The following is a 21,722-nucleotide window of genomic DNA, read 5'->3' as shown; positions in this document are numbered from 1 at the left end:
GTAAAACCGCATTTTGCATAACCGGTGCCAAAAAATATGTGGAATACAGGACAACAAACAGCTCAGAGAACTCAATAATATATGGGAATGTCATGTTTTTTATGGAAATTGGCATCTGGATGTGTGTGAGGGGTTTTTATACGGTGGCTTTACATCACTGGTATCACTCAATATGGGCAAGTAAATCGATATGTAATTGCTGTGTAATTGCATATGCCACAGGCAATAAATCACGAGGGAGAGAAATATTTTATACATAAATTCGATTTAGACGTATCAGCTACTTCACAAGCAATCCCAGCAGAAATGTACACTATCCTCCTTCCACGTTACACTGAACAATGCTAAATGCTAGCAGAGCTTTCAGAAACTAAATATAACACAAGCAAAACTGAATACATCTGAGTGAGCAGAATTAGCGTGAAGCTAAGAGCCTCTAAGTTTCACATATGTATTGACCTTTACACAAACACGAGATATTAGTAAATCAGCTATGAAAATCGAAGCCTGAAAGCAACTTCAAAAAGAGAATTCTGAGAAAGCGAAGTATCCCGATGTTTACTTCGCTAATGACTCATGCTAGCTAACTCTTATTATTACAAGAATAGACCAGATAAGGACAAAGAGTCAGAAAAATCAATGGAGACAGCTGAGACATGATGCTTCTTAATGAAGCCTGACGTCTGTTTCCTCTGTTTTCATGGTGAAATGAAAAATTACAGATTTGTTTGGCAAGCAGCTGTTGAACAATTTTTGTGACATGGGTGGTTAATGTAAAACATAATGAGATGTGTTATAAAATTCCATTTCAGATTACAGTCTCCTTTGTTTTCGAGGAAATGAGCTAGTGATGTGCATTTGGGTCATTTTCATTGCTTGAGGACTCGGGTGAGGTTGATGGGTAGCCGTAGCTGACTATGTTCAAATGTGTCAGACTTTGTCTTTGGTCATTGCATCATGTCTCACTGTATTTTTGTCAATGTCTCACACCATGAACGATGCATTTTCAAATATATCAAGTTCAAAATTGTTTTATATTATTCAGATGTTTATTCGCCCTGCTTTTATTTTCACTGACCCCACCACAAATATGATACAGATACTTTTAGCAAGTATTTTTATTCTAGTATTCTTTCTTTAAAGTGACAGTGCACCCAAAAATGTAAATTCTATCATCATTTACTGACCCCTATGCTGCTCCAAACATGTATAACTACTTTATTTCTTCCACTCATAAGTTGTCTTATTTTTTGTTTTGTTTTTAAGTTTGTTTTTAAGTCACCATATATATTGGGGGCCCTTCGAATGTTGATTTTGACAAGAGGGGGATTTCTTTACCCAAATAAATACCCTAAATACTTCTGCGGGAATCTGTGGTATCCGATGCAAAACATTACTGATTTTATACCACATGAAATTTATACTTGCTATTAGGGTTGGGTGTCCATAGGTTTCCTGAATCAACTTTGATTCACAAGCTTTTGATTCAAATTAATATGAAAGAAATCCTCCCAGCTAATGGTGCAAAAATACAGGGCAGTGTTTCAAAACATACAGTAACTCGTCATTCTGAACAATTTATTGAAAGAACCAACTCACACGATTCATTTGTCATTTGTAGCGTATATTTTTATACTTTTTGTAGCCAAAAAAGGACGGGTTATTAAGAGTCATTTATTCATGAATCTAAATATGCTAGTCAAGTCTAGTTTGTTTTTCTCGCATGCAAGGACACCTCAATAGAATATATATTTGTTTACAGTAGACTGGATTTTTATTGCATCACATTCCATATAATGAACATATTAATTAAAAGTATTAACGCAACTCAAAATGGAGTTGACCGAGTTGTCACGCTTCCACTAAAAATAGAGTAAGGAGTAAAAGAGTATAAACGATCCTGGGATTTTAATCATCATTAACGGAGCTCATTTAAATGATGATTATTCAGAAAATCTGTAGTAACTAGTCATTTCATCTGTGTAAGCCAGCTAGACAATGCTACCTCTGTGCTATATTTAAATCAGCAGATTGTGCAACAACAATCCTAAATCCATCACAGAAACCCAAATGTTTCAGTTTAAAGCACAAAAACACATGCACCAACAAACATAAAATGTAGAAACAACGCAACACTGCAATTTTCATTATTTGGTCCAAAACTCATATTAGATCCATGCCATCAGTCTCAGGCACACGTGCACTCAGCAGTCCATGTAAACAACTTTTTACTATCGCAAAACATTTGTAGTATCTTCACATATCATATTCATACGATTGCTGATTGGAAGCATAACATTTACATTTATGAGCTCTTACCCTGCGTCTGGTCTATGTGGCCCAGGGTTTCTATCTGTTCAACCAGATCATTAGAGTTCCACTGACTCATCCCCAAAAGCATGGCCGTCTTCCCCTCCAGCACCTCTGAAAGACATCACACACAAACATACACTCAGTGAGATTAGAATTTGTTCAGGATGAGACAATAATTTAGCTCATCATCAAGATAATACAGATAATGTTATGTTCATTTCAGCTCAGAAAAATCACATGGAATGCAGCAGTACATCAAAGACTATTAGGATTCATCGAATTATCTTTAAATACAGCTCAAGCCATAAAGTGATGTCCGACTAATGAGCACAGAGTGAGCGATCAGCCACTCCGCTGGTCCTTGTGAGACAGCCCTAGTGTTTGATGGAGGACTCAGCTGCGCGCTTCACAGCGTGTGACAGTGAGCTGCAAGCCCAGTGCCGTGTCGGATCTCGCCGGGCGATATTTCAGTGTGGAGGAGAGGTTGTGACAGGACTTCGTCAGGCCTGCTCGTCTGCATCACCCACTCGAGCCGATCGGTCGCCGTTTGTCGCATGCTATTTGCCAGACTGTCAATTGAACTGTTTTTTGACTTGGTTCACACAAGGGTAGACAAACAAACATGTGCATGCTCACAGAAACAATGCGAGGGAAGCTCAGAGTTGAGAGACGAAGGGTTTTAAATCATAATCCAAATACTGGCAGTTACTGAGTCGTGTCAAATGGAACGGCGCTTGGAGAGAGCAGGAAGAACATAGATCTTCTGAAGTGTGAAATGTGCTTAGCACAAAGAAGAGCAACGACAGCAACTCGGCTCCTGAAGGAGAGACAACCACCTATTTCAGTAAATAAAAGAAACAAACTGCTAACGCACAAGGGTCTGTCGGCAAGGCACACTGCGAAAGAATGACAGCAAAAAGTGGGAGTTAAAAGGAGAAGAAGAGAGAAAATGAACAATGTAAAAATGTTGGAACATGCTCTGAGTGGATGAGCTTAGCAGAAGAATTAATTTGAAAGTATTCAGTGTAAGCTGCACCATAATGAAAAACTCTAATGCAATCTATATTGAATTAGACTGTATATTAGTTCATATGGAAGTCAGGAATGTGCAAAGCTAAAAACATTTTTTTTATGACCGACTAGTCAGTGGATTGCCTAAACAAGGGTTTGCGTACAATTTAAAGGGAAAACGAAGACTTTGCTAAATGTATTTTTAGGGCCATCAAAGTAACATTCACTTAAAGGTGAAGTATGTAATTTCTGCGACACTAGAGGCACTTCGCGGAAAAACACAAATAAAGCAAATGTTTAAACAACCTTGTAAACGCCCCTTTCGTGTGTTGCACCTGCCACAACACAGATCACAAATAGAGTGGTGCAGGAATGACGTCACTTTGTAGGCCAACTGGCAGTTCGCATTGTAAGACTGGAAAAACTGGAAAAACTGGAAGAGAGAGCTACTCTCTGAGGGAACAAAGGAAATTATCATTTGAAATCACTCTTGTGAAGTTAGCATCACCATTTGAGACGAAAAGTCTCACCTCAGAATACATCTCTTTCTCTCTCCCGCCACTCCTTCTCCCTCATGCTGAGATCACCTGAAACTCACCCAAAATCTATATGGTTTTAATGTAAACAATTATCATACAGTTTTATACATGTTTGGCATCATTTGAAATGTCTCAGTGTGACTGGTAAAAATGTCTCATTCCCAAAGAAGTAAACCAAAAGGTAATAAAGTTCTTAAGAGTTTAGGAATATCTTGCACACAGAAGGGTGTGACTTTCAGGAAAATGTTCTTCTGCTCTCAAAAGGTGTAACTTCTGAATGCAAATTTCCATTGTTAGCAAATGTTTCCATGTGAAAGAGGTTTCTGTCTATATAATGAAATGCAGCAACGGGCTCAAGGCAATTCTGTACCTCAGATCCGGCCGTGAATGCTGAGAGTCGCAAAGACTAATGTCGGGTTCGCATCTCTTCTCTTTATTCCAGAGCATATGATGTTTTGTACTGATTATCTTTGAACTGATTATGTAATTACCATGATACATTTACGTGACATAATAAATTGTAAACATCTGATTTTATTCTAATCGACATTATTTTCAGTAAAGGGTTAAAAAGAATTTTGAAACATTCGCTCACATTTAATGATGCACAGATATCATTAAAAACCTTTTTCATTTATGGAGTCAGATGAAGTCTTGAGCTTATGTTCACCATGGACCTTATTTCAGACATTCAACCAAAACCCCATTCAAAAAACCCACTGACTTCGGGACGATGGAACCAGAAGTGCTAAAATGCTAACTCATTTCCACGTTTTGGCCTACAAAGTGATGTCATACCTGCACCACTCTATACAGCTCTTACAGGTGCTTGTAAAGGCATGTCGAAACATGTAAGCTAATTTCAATAAAAGGTCTGACGTATTAGGAATACTTTTAGCTGTGTTGCTGTGTGTCATGAGTACGCGAGTAGGCCAACACTCTGTCCAGAGTGAAGGCAACTGCCTCGTTTATAATAAACCAATCCAACGTATCTGTACTGGGTGTATCAGGATGTTTTATGGTATTTAATCGTCTATTGTAGCCCATTTCATCGCAATGCCACGTTTGCTTTAAAGGTGACCTATAATTCAAAATTGAATTTACCTTGGTATAGTCAAATAACAAGAGTTCAGTGCATGGACATGACATAGAGTGAATCTCAAACTGGACTGTTTTCGCGTTCTCATTTAATTCACGTTTATGAAAAACACCCCTGAAAAACGGTCGGTTCTCCACACAATACCGACTGTGACGCAATAGTCGGGATCATTAATATGTACGCCTCCAAATATTTGCATAATGCCAGCCCTCAATGCCAGGCGGAACTGCGCAGCCGAAGCATGGCAGTTGCTCAGTGTGGATGTACACAAGAACACAAAAGTATTTTTTAGTTCCTTCATCTGAGCCTCTGAAGAAACAATGGGTTAATTTTATTTTCTCTGGAAATTTCACTGACGACTGTTTCCTCAACTTGGGCCAATACAGAGCTGGCCTCGGATCGAGCTACCAAGCAACACTTTCTGATGTGTAATTGTTCAAGTTCAGACAGGTAATCTTTCTCTCAAAATCGTTCAATACTGTTTATGCATCAGTAAGTCAAGCCAGTGACTAAAATATCAGCTTCACATCGTTTCTTTTAGTAGGATGAAAATAATCGTATTTAAATTGTGAACAAATTATATACAGAAAGCGATCAAAGAACAATCTTTCCACACAGCGCGAGTTTATCTGGACACTTGCCAAACTCGTTATGAAATCAATGACGCACGTTACTGCACAACGAAGCTCTTACTGCATTGGTGAAAGCAGAGAGAGTGCAGAAACTGCTTTGCAATGATAAGATCTTCATTCTCGCGATCAACACACTGTCATCTGCTCAATGCTCATCACGGCAACATTTTATGTGATGGGAATAGATCTAAATACTTTAAAAACATCTCACGATTCGTTAATCTCGATAGCTGTTATAGTAAAAACGTATAATAGCAGTAGTAAAAGTATTCGGGAGAGAGTTTCACATGTAATGCGTTGCTATTTCATATGCAAGCATGTCAGCCAATCACAGCAGTGGCCGCGGTTACACTGAATCCCACAGCAGACACGCCCCTTCAAACAGAGTGTTCAAATCAGAGGCTAAAAGCAGGCTAGGAAAAATGCCATTTATTTCTAAATTATGATTATTTTTTATCTAAAAAAACATACTAACATTATAAGGGTAACCCAGGAAACATTATAAAATAATTAAAAAAAACATTCTAGGGCACCTTTAAAGTGTTAATGACCTGTTTAATCTTTGAAGGTCTAAATGCAGCAAAATTTGGCTTGCACTCCTGTACCAATAGGGATGCATCAATCCCATATTCAGTATTGGTGTTGGCTTCAGTAAAGCTATCTCCGAGATGATTCAATATTCCCATTATTATACTCGATCTGTAGACAAAAGTCTGTGGATTTGCAAAAAAAGGCTTTATCTTGCCAGAGTTTATTGCTGTTTCTAAAGGATGTGATATTCGCTACACCAGGTGTCTGTTAGATCACAACACTGGAGTAGAGAGGACCATGAATTGGGATCACGCACACAGTGACTGGAATTCAAAACTGAAGAAATAAGGCTCAATAAACTTTTGAACAAACATACAGTGATACACTATGAGTTGTGCGCACAATATCTCTTCTCTTTGTGCCCTAAACTTTTCAACACAGAGCACTGCGCGCTGTGATGTTGCTTTAAGAATTTCATTCTGCACCCACGCCACGATGCGCATAAGCAATGTATACCGCTCTCGCTCTGTATTGGAGCCTTTCATATTATGATAGTTTTGCGCACTGAAAGATTATAACCTTGTTTTGTCATATCTATCATATCTTGTTGGCCCACTAAAAAGCTGCGCAATTCATTTTAAATTAGCGTCTTCTTATTTTATAGCATTCCTCTACAAATTGTTTTTCATGAATGTATTTTAGTTTTAATACTAAAATTTTAGTTACATATAATTAGTTTTTTATTAACATACTTAGCACTACACTTACATTGACTTTTATTTTTTTCATCACTAAATGTTTTTCGCTAAATGTTTAGATTTTATAAACTTACTTTAGTTTATAATATTTTTGTCAAAGATTATGATTACATTTCTTTTGCACTCATTTGTTGTTTTTCTCTAATGAAGTAGGGTGTATTTAGCAGAGATGTCACTAGAGATTCATGGATAGATGGATAGGGGGTAAGCCTTTATATATAAATTACACATATAAAAAAATCCTGGGGAACTATGATCAGTCACTCCTAAAAGGCTTAGCACCCTATCCATCTAAAGAAATCCACATAAATTAGTTGACCTTACTAATCAAACGTCCTGTCCCATCCCTAATGATAGTGAATGAAAAATTTCCTGAACCTTCAACTCATCTTTACTCTTAAATAGAGAGGGCATACAGACAGAGATTAGTCAAAGGACATGTCCATGTGGGCTGAAAGAATACCTTCAGCATATGAACCAAATTTGCAACACAAACTTACCAAGATCATATTTTCTTTGTCTCTATGCCTAGATTTATGTATACTAGTCAAAGCAAGATCATGTTGTTTCACACCCAACCCATGTGACTTTCTTTCTTCAGTGGAACACACAATAACCACCTCAGTCCCAATTCACTTTCACTGTATGGAAAAAGGTGTAACACTATAGTCAGCTTCATTAAAAGTCAAAGGGAAAACCAGCAGCATTTACTGCACAGACGTCATTTTGCACTTATTTAGACTAATATTTTGTCCATGACCAGAATATGACCATAGATGCCTGTGGCTGTTTAGAGCCAAAGAACATAAGACTGCATTGTCTGTCTGACACAGTTTCAGGAAAAAAGGCTTTTCATGGAAAATCTTCCAAATGAAGGCCCATATTTGGTTATGAAAATCACACGTCTTGACCTTCTTAACACAGAGTTGAAACACTGGGATTTAAAACTTCAACAAGAAGAAATGGATTTGCCTTATGTGATTGGCCGTGACAGTCTTTATTAATGAAAAAAAAAACTTGGGACATGTTTTTGTGTAACAATTTAACATTTAAAAGACAATTAATGTATTATGAATTTAAATTGCCTAAATTAAAATGAAAGACAAGCTCTTAGATGGCTTATGATATTCATACAATCTGTTTAGGCAAATCATGTAACCAGTACTGATGCTAAGATGCCAGTATTTACAAAGTAACAGGGTCTTTATATTAAAAATCTAAGGCAACAAGATTTAAGAGATGCATTTTAATCTGATAGAAGTTATAAATATCCTACTTGTTTTGTCAGTGCAGATAAATCTTGTGTGCGAAGGGCCCAGGGCTACCCGACTGCAGAGAACAATCAATGCAACAGAAAAACACTTCAGCTCAAAAAGCAAAGCCTAATACAAATCAATTAGCATTAAGAGTCACAATGAATGAATGCGAATACATACAGCAATCTGTCTCCAGCTCAAATTTACACAGTTTTAAATGAGGGTCCGATCTTATTTCATGTTGTAAAATTGGGTTCTGTTTAGGCACACTCTGACAAATCTCATTACTCAAATGCCCACACTCACTCCAATAAAAGACCTGAATTAACCTCCTTAGACATTTGCCAACATGTCAGTTAAAAATTATCCTAAATACCCTCATTTATAATCAAGTGCCTTATTCTTAAAGACCCCATGACATCACTTAACAAGCACAGTTTGCTCTGTTGTGTTGACATATTTCCTATTAAAAAATGAAGTTTGGTCAGACCAAAATATAGCGCAGTACAGCTTTGGGCGACCAGAGTTCGAGCCTGGCTCGAGGTCCTTTCCCGATCCTGTTCTCCTCTCTCCTCCCATTGCTTCCTGTCTCCTCTACACTGTTCCATTCAATAAAGACAAAAAAGGCCATATATATATATATATATATATATATATATATATATATTAGGGCTGCACGATTTGGGGAAAATGTCATATTGCGATTAATGAGGTCAATATTGCGATTGCGATATGAGATTGCGATATAATAAACAAATGGTTTCATGAGTCAACTTGCTTGGTTCTAAAGTAAAATGCACACACAGATTAGTTATCATTCTGTGTATTAATGTGTATTTCTCAACTCAAACTAGCAACAACAACTAAATGATTGATAACACCTATAATGATCAATAAGCCATTGATGTAAAAATGACGACACCCCCCACATTTTAAACGTTAATTATAGCCATCCAACATTACAGTGATTCCATCAATATAATTGAAAGCTATCAACTTTTAAAATATGTATTAGGCTTAAAAAAATAACAGCTTTTAAATTAAGTGAACTTCAAACAATCCTCACATAAACCCATAATAAATGCCATATTTACCTGTGCCCTTCCTGTCTTAACAAGTAGGATTGAGGATTTATATACAGATTTATATACAGAAATTGAATAAAGTTATCAAACAGTCTGCGCTGCATGAATTATAAATTATATATAGACTAATCCTTATTAAAGCTACAAAACTGCTTTAGTCAAGAGCAGTGAGTAATTTTCTGTTCCCTTTGTTCTTTGATTAACTTTACTGACGGAACGCTTTATTCGATGCTGGCCCTTGAGAGCAGCCGTTGCTGAGACACGGATCTCACACGCGCCTCATTCTCTCACAAGCACAACTCTTTTCGTCCATCATAAGACTGCTCTTATGTTATGAAGATAATCGACAAAACAACATTTTGGCATAATTGTGTGTGTTATTGTTCGTTCAAGCTCGAAAGAGAACTGTATTCTGGCACGCGGTCTGTGCATGCGCATTATACTGGCGCGCGTGATTCTGTGAGTCACATTCAGGACATTCACAGGCAGCGCGCTCTCTTTTGACTTCTTGTCGTGCAAAATGTTTTTTAAGCATTTGCACGAATAAGAGCGGGATCATGTAACACTAAAGGATGATAAAAAAGAAGAGATGCGGTGTTAATAGCCCTAATTTGTTTATTTCATATAAAATCGCGGCATTTTGCGTTATATAATCGCATAGGTTTGACATCGCGATTACGATTGCGATAGGATTAATCGTGCAGCACTAATATATACACTCACCTAAAGGATTATTAGGAACACCTGTTCAATTTCTCATTAATGCAATTATCTAATCAACCAATCACATGGCAGTTGCTTCAATGCATTTAGGGGTGTGGTCCTGGTCAAGACAATCTCCTGAACTCCAAACTGAATGTCAGAATGGGAAAGAAAGGTGATTTAAGCAATTTTGAGCGTGGTATGGTTGTTGGTGCCAGACGGGCCGGTCTGAGTATTTCACAATCTGCTCAGTTGCTGGGATTTTCACGCACAACCATTTCTAGGGTTTACAAAGCATGGTGTGAAAAGGGAAAAACATTCAGTATGCGGCAGTCCTGTGGGCGAAAATGCCTTGTTGATGCTAGAGGTCAGAGGAGAATGGGCCGACTGATTCAAGCTGATAGAAGAGCAACTTTGACTGAAATACTCGTTACAACCGAGGTATGCAGCAAAGCATTTGTGAAGCCACAACACGCACAACCTTGAGGGGGATGGGCTACAACAGCAGAAGACCCCACCGGGTACCACTCATCTCCACTACAAATAGGAAAAAGAGGCTGCAATTTGCAAGAGCTCACCAAAATTGGACAGTTGAAGACTGGAAAAATGTTGCCTGGTCTGATGAGTCTCGATTTCTGTTGAGACATTCAGATGGTAGAGTCAGAATTTGGCGTAAACAGAATGAGAACATGGATCCATCATGCCTTGTTACCACTGTGCAGGCTGGTGGTGGTGGTGGTGTAATGATGTGGGGGATGTTTTCTTGGCACACTTTAGGCCCCTTAGTGCCAATTGAGCATCGTTTAAATGCCACGGCCTACCTGAGCATTGTTTCTGACCATGTCCATCCCTTTATGGCCACCATGTACCCATCCTCTGATGGCTACTTCCAGCAGGATAATGCACCATGTCACAAAGCTCGAATCATTTCAAATTGGTTTCTTGAACATGACATTGAGTTCACTGTACTAAAATGGCCCCCACAGTCACCAGATCTCAACCCAATAGAGCATCTTTGGGATGTGGTGGAACGGGAGCTTTGTGCCCTGGATGTGCATCCCACAAATCTCAATCAACTGCAAGATGCTATCCTATCAATATGGGCCAACATTTCTAAAGAACGCTTTCAGCACCTTGTTGAATCAATGCCATGTAGAATTAAGGCAGTTCTGAAGGTGAAAGGGTATTAGTATGGTGTTCCTAATAATCCTTTAGGTGAGTGTATATGCGTGTGTATATACACTCACCTAAAGGATTATTAGGAACACCTGTTCAATTTCTCATTAATGCAATTATCTAATCAACCTTCAATGCATTTAGCGGTGTGGTCCGGGTCAAGACAATCTCCTGAACTCCAAACTGAATGTCAGAATGGGAAAGAAAGGTGATTTAAGCAATTTGGAGCGTGGCATGATTGTTGGTGCCAGACGGGCCGGTCTGAGTATTTCACAATCTGCTCAGTTACTGGGATTTTCATGCACAACCATTTCTAGGGTTTACAAAGAATGGTGTGAAAAGGGAAAAACATCCAGTATGAGGCAGTCCTGTGGGCGAAAATGCCTTGTTGATGCTAGAGGTCAGAGGAGAATGGGCCGACTGATTCAAGCTGATAGAAGAGCAACTTTGACTGAAATAAACACTCGTTACAACCGAGGTATGCAGCAAAGCATTTGTGAAGCCACAACACGCACAACCTTGAGGCGGATGGGCTACAACAGCAGAAGACCCCACTGGGTACCACTCATCTCCACTACAAATAGGAAAAAGAGGCTACAATTTGCAAGAGCTCACCAAAATTGGACAGTTGAAGACTGGAAAAATGTTGCCTGGTCTGATGAGTCTCGATTTCTGTTGAGACGTTCAGATGGTAGAGTCAGAATTTGGCGTAAACAGAATGAGAACATGGATCCATCATGCCTTGTTACCACTGTGCAGGCTGGTGGTGGTGGTGTAATGGTGTGGGGGATGTTTTCTTGGCACACTTTAGGCCCCTTAATCATTTCAAATTGGTTTCTTGAACATGACAATGAGTTCACTGTACTAAAATGGCCCCCACAGTCACCAGATCTCGACCCAATAGAGCATCTTTGTGTGTGTATATACAGTATACTGTGTATATATATATAAATGAATGTATATAAACATACGTGTGTGTGTGTGTGTGTGTGTGTGTGTGTGTGTGTGTGTGTGTGTGTGTGTGTGTGTGTGTGTGTGTGTGTGTGTGTGTGTGTGTGTGTGTGTGTGTGTGTATAAAATACTTCAAGTTTGAAAAAAAAACATGAAGTTTAGACAAAACTAAAAATTCAAAACTTTAAAATTCAAATACATTACATTCAAAAATGTATTTGGTCAGTAGGATTTTTTTGATCTAAGATTTTTAGTCTTATGCTAATCAAGGCTGCATTTATTTGATTAAAAATTCAATAAAATCAGTAATCTAGTTGTAACGGTCACCAGCTGGAGTGTCCTTGAGAGCCACCAGAGGGCACTCAACATCAGACTATTGTCATTCCCTCATAAACTACATTTCCCATAACTCACTGCCCGGTCTCATCATCCCTGATTGCATCCACCTGTGTCTCATTACCTTGTCAGTCTCAGCCTATTTAAACCATGTATTCATTCCCTGCAAAGTCTTGTTTAGTGTTTATACTGAATTTCTGAGCATGGTTTCATTGTCTCTTGGTTCTTGGATTTTTGCCTCTGACCCTTGTTTGTTTGTTTGTTTTGACTGCCTTTCTTCGCTTGACCCTTTGCCTGTGTTTGATTACGATTCTGGATTACTCAAACTGCATTTGGATCCTCAACCTTTGTGTCTCAGAGCAGTTTGTGACAATAGTAAAATATTAATACAATTAAAAATAACTTTTTTGTATTTTCTTACTTGTTTTCCTGTGATGACATAAATAAATACGGGATAAATACAGAAAAAAATCCCTGTATCCTATAGAGAGACACTCCATGATGCGGCTTGAAGGAGATCAACCCAGCGGATATGAGAGCCATGAATAGGGCAAGTGAGAGTCTGACATGCGTGAAAGGGGCTCATGTGTCATGGAGGTGAAGGCAGGCTGACAAAGCTGGAACCGTGATGAGCCTCAATTTATCTGCTGCTCACATCATCTGTAGCACACACTGACTGACAGGGGTCAATCTCACAGGTCAGAGAAGAGGAGTCAACAACAGCCAGTCACAGAGAGTATCTACACAGACCCATAGAGACACACGACACAACCTCTGTGTTTTCACAAAGACACCTTTGTGGTGTCACTCACACAAAAAGCAATTAAGTTTGCACTCCAAGTCTGAGCCAAAACACTTGACTGTGGCTCTCCTGACAAGACCGGTTGCTAAACAAACACTCAGCCACAAGAAAACAACATTTAAGTGTGCATATTTCTTTTGTCGTTTCTGAAAGAGTTCTCACAGGTCAAAACAAGTCTGAAAATAACACTCAGTGGAGACAATTATCTGCAATGCTTTGAATCATGAAACTGACTAGTTTAATTCTTTAGAAAACTAAATTTTCTAAGAGTAGAAACCATCTCAGCATTAAAGAAGCACTATAAAACTATAAAACTGCATGCTAAGTTTCATGCTTTGCTTTGGATGGCCTACCCAGAGTGGATTCTCATTGGTCCAACTACACTACTGTTTAAACTACCGGTCGGTAAGATGTTTTTAATGTTTTTGAAAGAAGTCTCTTATGCTTACTAAGGCTGCATTTATGTAATCAAAAATACAGTAAAAACAGGAGTATTGTGAAATATTAATATAATTTAAAATAACCGTTTGCCATTTTATAATACAATTTATTCCTGTGATCATTACTCCAGTCTTCAGTGTCACACGATCCTTCAGAAATCATTCTAATATGCTTATTTGGTGCTCAAGAAACATTTATTATTATGATCCATGTTGAACACTTTTTGGGATTATTTTATAAATAAAAACAAGAAATAAACATATTTTGTACTGTAACAATGTAAAAAATCTTTACTGTCACTTTTGATCAACTTAAAAAAAAAAAGAATTTCTTGCAAAAACAAGTTACTAAAATACTGAGCCAAGTGTAACTTCTAGGCATGTATTTCAAAGTTGAATAAAAATGGACCCATCCATAATACATTTCTTCAAAGTCCCTTTAGGGAAAGTCATATCAGTCAGCAGTCATCTTGGTAATGTACCCAGGCAGTTATTTTTTATGTAGGCAATAATGTCACTACAGTGTTTAGAGTAAACAAACTCTCCCATGATCATTCAAGAGTAATGCTAATGTTTCATGCTAACTCTTTTCTTAAATTGCTATAGTAAGAAAACCGTTAACATCAATCAAGCTCATATATATATATATATATATTACTGTTCAAAAGTTTGGGGTTGGTAAGGTTTTTTATTTAAAAAGGCTGCATTTAGTTGATAAAAAAAAAAAAAAAAAAAAAGTAAAAACAGTAATATTGTAAAATATTATTGTAAAATATTATTTAAAGTACTTTTTTCTATTTTAGGGCCAGATTTACTAACAGATTGCGCCAGTGCAAACCCTATTGCATGCATTTGTAGGAGTTTCCCTTTAAGACGCAAAATTTATGGGAAGAGAGTATTTAAATGAATCACGCAAGGTGATTTAGGTTTAGGTTTACGCTGGTCAATTTACTGGTATTAGCGTCATTATTTACCATCCAAAAAAAGCATGTCTTAAACCAGACGTTAATTTGCGTTGCTCTTGGTAGATTGTGTTGGTATTTTGGAAATGATCCAATCTGCGTTCTTTAATTTGTGCATTGTCAGTAATCACACGCAGAACTTTCCACTCTCATCGACACTTATTAGTATTGCGCTCTTACGCTAATTTGCCCTGTTTGGCCTGTCCTGTGAATCTGAATTTTCAGCATCATTACTCTAGTCTTCAGTGTCACATGATCCTTCAGAAATCATTCTAATATGCTGATTTGGTGCTCAAGAAACATTTCTTATTATTATCAAAAGCCGCTTTTCCACCGCCGGGCCAAACCATTAACTAACCATTCCATTCTGTGCCGACGGGTATTCATTTCCCACTGTGGGACTGATAACACAGCTCTTTGGATTGTAATACATACAGTATCTCACGAAAGTGAGTACACCCCTCATTTCAGCAAACATTTTAGTATATCTTCTCAAGGGACAATACTACAGAAATTAAACTTAGATATATTTTAGAGTAGTCCCTGTGCTGCTTGTATAGCAGTATATATTTACAGTCCTCTGAAAATAACTCAACATACAGCTATTATTGTCAAAATAGCTGGCAACAAAAGTGAGTACACCCTAAGTGAACATGTCAAAACTGTGTCCAAAGTGTCAATATTTTGTGTGAGCACCATTGTTATCTAGCCCTGCCTTAACCCTCCTGGCCATGGAATTCACCAGAGCTGCACAGGTTGTTGCTGGGATCCTCTTCCACTCCTCCATAATGACATCACGGAGCCGCTGGATGTTAGACACATGGAGCCTCCACCTTCCGCTTGAGGACGCCCCACAGGTGCTCAATAGGGTTCAGGTCTGGAGACATACTTGGCCACTCCATCACCTTCACCTTCAGCTTCCTCAGCAAGGCAGTTGTCATCTTTGCCGGTGTGTTTGGGTTCGTCATCATGCTGCTCGGCACAGTTTCTGAAGGGAGGGCATCATGTTCTGCTTCAGAATGTCACAGTACATGTTGGAATCCATTTTTCCTCAATGAAGCTCAGCTCCCCAGTACCAGCAGCACTCGTGCAGCTCAAGACCATGATGCTACCACCACCATGCTTGCCCTGGTGAGGAGTACCAAGAGAATTGTGTCTTGCCAAAAGTCATCGCCACACATGCTGGACACCATCTGAGCCAAACAAGTTAATCTTATTCTCATCAGGCCACAGGACATGGTTCCAGTAATTCATGCTCTTGGACAGGTTGCTTTCAGCACACTGTTTGCAGGCTTTCTTGTGAGCCAGCTTCAGAGGAGGCTTCCTTCTGGGACGACGTCCATGCAAACCGACTTGTTGCAGTGTGCGGTGTATGGTCTGAGCACTGACAAGCTGACCTTCTGCTTCTGCAACCTCTAAAGCAATGCTGGCAGCACTTATGCGTCTGTTTTTTGAAGCCAGCTTCTGCACCTGACGCACAGCACGAGGACTCAACTTCTTTGATTGACCCTTGCGAGGCCTCTTCCGAGTGGAACCCGTCATGGAAAACCTCTGTATGACCCTGGCCACTGTACTGTAACTCGGTTTCAGGGTGTTACCAATCTTCTTATAGCCTAGGTCAACTTTGTTGAGAGCAACAATTCTAATTCTCAAATCCTTAGAGAGTTCTTTGCCATGAGGGGCCATGTTGAACATCCAGTGGTCAGTATGAGAGAATTGTACTCAAAGCACAAATTTTAACTGCTCTTATACAAGATACAACAATTTGTATGGTCCTGTCAAGCAGATAAAAAAAAATTATGAATAGGACATGTGGCTTTGCATGGTTAAACGACGTACAGCTATTATCACGTAGGGTGTACTCACTTTTGTTGCCAGCTATTTTGACAATAATAGCTGTATGTTGATTTTTATTTTCAGAGGACAGTAAATATATACTGTTATACATGCAGCACATTGACTACTCTAAAATATATCCAAGTTTCATTTCTATAGTATTGTCCCTTGAGTATATATACTAAAATGTGTTCTAAAATGTGAGGGGTGTACTCACTTTTGTGAGATACTGTATGTCTCAGTCCTTGCCCAGTCACACAAGAGTTAAACGATTTATGAGATGTAAATAGCGACCATGTTATGGTGAATAATGATCATATATTTCTTTTAATTTTATTATTAACTTGTGTTTACTTCACTCATATAGCGTACAAGTGACCAATCCTGAGTGGCGATGTTACTAGTTAGCCAACCTTGCTGAGAATTCGGAGCTGAGAATGGTTTGTAATCGCGTTGTGCCGAACCAACCTCGAATGGAAATATAACTGGAACCGTTCCTTACAGTTCTTAGAACTGTTCAGCCCGATGGTGGAAAAGCAGTTGAAGTTGAAAACAGTTGTGCTGTTTCATATTCTTTGATGAAAAGAAAAATAACTGCATGTATTTTAAATTTATTTGCTATTAAAAACATGTGTATATCAGTTTGTGGGGTAACTATATGGAATGGAATGGATAATGACATCAAACAGAGCCATAATATCATTTGGTTCAAAAATAGATTAAAGAAATCATTATTGGACCAATATAGATAAGTATAGACTGAAACACAGGACTAAATCTGCAATGTGAAAGTATTGTGGTTAAGGTAGTGTTGTGAGTTATGTAAGATCTGAGAAAAATGTATGCTGTAACTGCGTATTTATTTGCTTTTTAATATTATTATTTTTGTTAAATATGGGCAGGTTTAAATAAGCTAATTGCTTCTGCCTGCTCCTTCTCAAACACATTTTTATTTTTATTATTTTTTTGTTGTTGTTGTTTTGGTTTTATTATTATTATTACTATTATTTATATATATATATTTATTTTTTGATGGTTGTGTTTTAATTTGTGGTTTTAATTATTGTTTTGTTGTTGTGTATCTATGTTGATTGTTTGAGACAAATAATAAAGAAAGAAAGAAAGAAAGAAAGAAAGAAAGAAAGAAAGAAAGAAAGAAAGAAAGAAAGAAAGAAAGAAAGAAAGAAAGAAAGAAAGAAAGAAAGAAAGAAAGAAAGAAAGAAAGAAAGAAAGAAAGAAAGAAATCTTTTGTAACATTAAAATGTTACTGCCACATTTGATCCATTTAATGCATTCTTGCAGAATGAATTTCTATACATAAAAAATTACTGATTCCAAACTTTTGAACAGTAGTGTATAACACAAATGCTGTTTGTCTAAACAAAAATATAATAAAAAAAACAGCCAAAAACATATTAAGGAGCTATTTGGCATGTTCTCCAATCCATGCCACTGTAACATCTGGACTTTAATTGAGGTTCTATGCGGTGTAGCAAAGCGGGGGGCTCATTAAGAATGAATGAGAAATGTGTCTCATGAAAGACAGATGTGGAAACATGCAGGTTACCAATTGCATTATACACTGCTTTAACCCATTCTTTAACTAATTTTTTACTAATGTGTGGGCGACACAACAGCTCATATAGACAATCTGAATGAATTATAGCGCTAAATAAAGCTAATTTCATTTTGAACACCAAAAACAATCAAAGTAACTAATTTGGAGATGCGACTCAAGAGACAATGTGATCTTGTTCGCATCTCTAATGGAGAATCACCCGTTTTATTCACCTTTCTTTACTTATAGATGCCACATTTGACCCCTCCAGTCACGTCAACTGCCAACGTGTCGTCACTCACAGTAAGAATCATTGGTGCCACAACATTGCGCAGTTTCAGAGATTTAAATTCCCAAAGAATTGGGATAATCTGTCACAGGTGAGAATGTGTTGGTTTGTGTTTTTATATGTGTTTGACCATTCCAATATGGCGGATGACATGCGTATCGTGGCCAATAGAATCTATGTAAATACATCTATGTCTTCACTGACCAAATGTAAGTGACTCTTCTAGAACTCGACTGCTACAGATTTGAAAAGCACACAGTATTGTGCAATAAACTAGCAGGAAACTCCCTGTATCTATTCATCTGCTTATTTACATGCTCCATCGATGTTGACCCTATTTATGTGCCTATTACACGTTCCTCAACATAATGAGTTAACTTAACGGTGCATGTTATTCCAAAGAAAAACATCCTGCTATACATTTGTTTTGTTAAACATCCAGTATGGAAATAAGTTACAAAAGGAAAAAAAAAGGGGAGCAATGGGTTGCTTGAGCATGAAACATATCCTCATGTTGCTGTCCCTGGACGGTAAGTTGCTTTGGATATAAGAGTCAGCTAAATGTAAATTTTGGAAAAAGATAATGGAGGTGCAATGCTGACAAAGTCTAATTGAAGCCCAGTCCATTTAGATAGAGGATTTTGTTTAATCATGGCATTTTGCTGAAGACGCAAATCTTTTTTATTGCTATTTATAGCTATTTATTGTATGGGCCTCGACTGGCTCGCTGGTGCAGGGACACTTATGAGCTGACAAGCAGTTTTTCCAGTTTTCATCATTCTGATTATAAAGGCTTGTTATTTGGACCCCATTATAAAAAAAAGTACGCTAATGTTATATCAAGGATTGGTACGTGCTAATTTGGAGGAAACACTACACTGTTCCACCATGTCACATCACAATAACAGAATGCCACAGCTTAGCATTTGTGTTCAGAATGAAAAAGGCCTACAAATCTACTTTATACAAATTTACAGCTGTTTTAGTGCATACTTGAGAAGAATACATCCATAATGTGAGGAGATACCTGTTATATACAGAATATATAATGGACATAAAAAAGAGAAAGAGAGTAGGGCACAGATGCTGAAGAGCTGAAGCCATCAGGTTATTACAAAGGGTAGAAAATAAGTGACACTTACCTCGAGCATCAAAAAACTCATCATCCGAGCTGTCAACAGATTCCTGTGTGATGTTCTGCATGCGCCAGTGAGAAGCGCTGTGCTTGCGCAGGGTCGCTAAGGGGAGAGAACATGAAAAAGATACGATCAAACCAAAGGTCACAAGTTCTGCATGCAATTACTGAGCATTGTCTGACTACATATTAATTAGACATGCATGATGATAGTGTTATTTAATATTACGAAGTGAAGACGTTCAAAGGAACGGAGCGGTCGGGAATTAATTGAAAGGATGACTGGCTAACGTAAAAATCAAAGTGTAAAATTCGAGATGCAGGGAATCTAAATGAGAGTGCAGAACATGCTTAAGACGACTTGTCAAAAGGTTGTTTCTAATTATCTTAAAAACCTCTTTATTTAAAAGTTTATGCTTAAATGCTTGTAAGTAGTAAGACAAATATAAATTGTGTAAATATATACATCAAATTCTATTTTATTTATAGTTTCATATTTTCAACAAATGAATAAACTTATACTTAATACTTTAATTTATTTACAAACATACATATGCACATGTGTGTGTGTGTGTATATAACCACATATATATATATACATTAGATAAAAATATACAATAAAATAAAAATGTATTTGTGTTGAAGAGGACATAGTTTTGATGACTAAAATTTGGCAAAGAGTATTACAATGATTATAGACAAAGAATGATGGGCATTATGCTGTTGAAAGGCACATTGAGGTATATCATCCCTGATCTTCAAAATCTATAGATACAAAAACTCTTTCTAGAAAATTCCTCCATTCGATGGCTGAAGACATACACTAGTACTTGTCAACTCTGTGTTATGTTGGTATGTGATATGACTTATTTTTGTTGCTATTAAGATGACATTACGAAGAAAATGGCAAAGATCTGAATTATATTCTCTCTTAAACACAAGATGATTCTACCAAGCAGTTATGACAGCAACTACATATCCCAACTTTGCACAACTCATTAGTAGAGAGACAGCATAAAAATTCATCTTCAACAAATTATTTCCAACTAATGACATGCTCACAAACCACAGTCACGATAATCCGGGCCTTTTGGAACAACACGTTCTAATAATCATTGGAGCCATGGGCTGTTTAAATCTAAAGTTAATAACTTTCTAATCTAATGACAGATAGCGGCAATAATGCAAATTACAAATCAGTGCAAGTCAAACGAAAGTTATCCTCTCCAAATCATATTAAGTGGGCCATGATTTAATAATTATAGATCTGCGTCATTGTGAGAGAACATATAGCGATGGGGATTTTTGACGCTTTATAGCTCAGCAAATTGCCTCTTTACTCAAAGCATTAAAACATTTTGTATTATAAGTAATTTAAATCCAGTAATTCACCCAGCCAGGCTTAGCAAGATCACGGCTGCATTCATATGGCTTAAAATCAAAGCACACTGAAACAAACACAACAAAGAAAACCAACTGTAATCACTGAGAGAATTTCATTTATATTGATTCTGTTAGCAGATAAGCATTACAAATTAAGAAAAATACAAGCACAAGGGATCAATAATGGAGAGCTATTATCAGCAGGGCAACAGTAAATGATTTTGCCAATTTGGTTGGCATTACTCAAAAAGTGTCACCTAAGCTGTCAAGTTTTCTTCCCCCTGCTGTCTTGTGTCTGGACCTCCTCATGATCCTGCTCAATAATAACGTCTCACCTTCCATTACTGGTGCTCGGTGTAGTGCCAAGGTTTTCATTGTCTTCCTGTGGCTGCTGAACATCACCATGCAGGAATTAATGAGCTTTTCATCTCTCCCACAATGCCAGTAGGTCAAAAGTTGTGCACTATTAACACACACAACGCATTTGACAACAGCATCAACAGCAATCAGCCTTTTCATTCTGGGGCCTTTGTCTGAACCCTACTGAGACCGTATCACCTTCCAAATCCCGCCAGACAATGTCTATAGATAACAAATGGCTTACAATATCAAAACGAGTGGCATCTTTACTTTTTGTAGCATTTACTTATCATTATGAAGCATTATGGTTTTTTTATCATTTAAAACCAAACATTTCAAACAAATATTTTCTTATGCAATAACATTTTAAAATATGATGTCCAAATTAAGTGTCCACATTCTTGATCCAACTACATATATAAGATTTATAATATCTCATTAAGATTTAAGATGAAAGAGATGGTCCTAAAATTAAAAATTAAAAATTGGTCCTAAAATTCCGCTTTGCAATCATACAGTAACCGTTAAATACTCAACTAACTATCTTACATAAGTTATGGTTAATCGT

At 37.5% G+C, this 21,722-nt stretch overlaps 1 protein-coding gene across 2 annotated transcripts in view; it reads right to left on the bottom strand.

Moving 5' to 3' along the window:
- Positions 1–21,722, bottom strand: part of pitpnm3 (PITPNM family member 3) — a 100,988-nt gene that overhangs the window by 59,932 nt on the left and 19,334 nt on the right. For both annotated transcript variants that reach the window (XM_056271070.1, XM_056271071.1), the window contains exons 2-3: positions 19,419–19,514; positions 2,320–2,424 (exon numbers count right to left, since the gene is read on the bottom strand). In XM_056271070.1, the coding sequence (XP_056127045.1) occupies positions 2,320–2,424; positions 19,419–19,514 (201 nt within the window). The remainder of the gene's footprint in view (positions 1–2,319; positions 2,425–19,418; positions 19,515–21,722) is intronic.

This window comes from Rhinichthys klamathensis, unplaced genomic scaffold (genome assembly GCF_029890125.1).
Source record: "Rhinichthys klamathensis goyatoka isolate OS25496 unplaced genomic scaffold, OSU_Roscu_1.1 h1tg000311l_1, whole genome shotgun sequence".
NCBI classification, from domain to species: Eukaryota; Metazoa; Chordata; class Actinopteri; order Cypriniformes; family Leuciscidae; genus Rhinichthys; species Rhinichthys klamathensis.
Note: the sequence above shows the minus strand (reverse complement) of the source record. Positions and strands in the feature narration are given on the sequence as shown.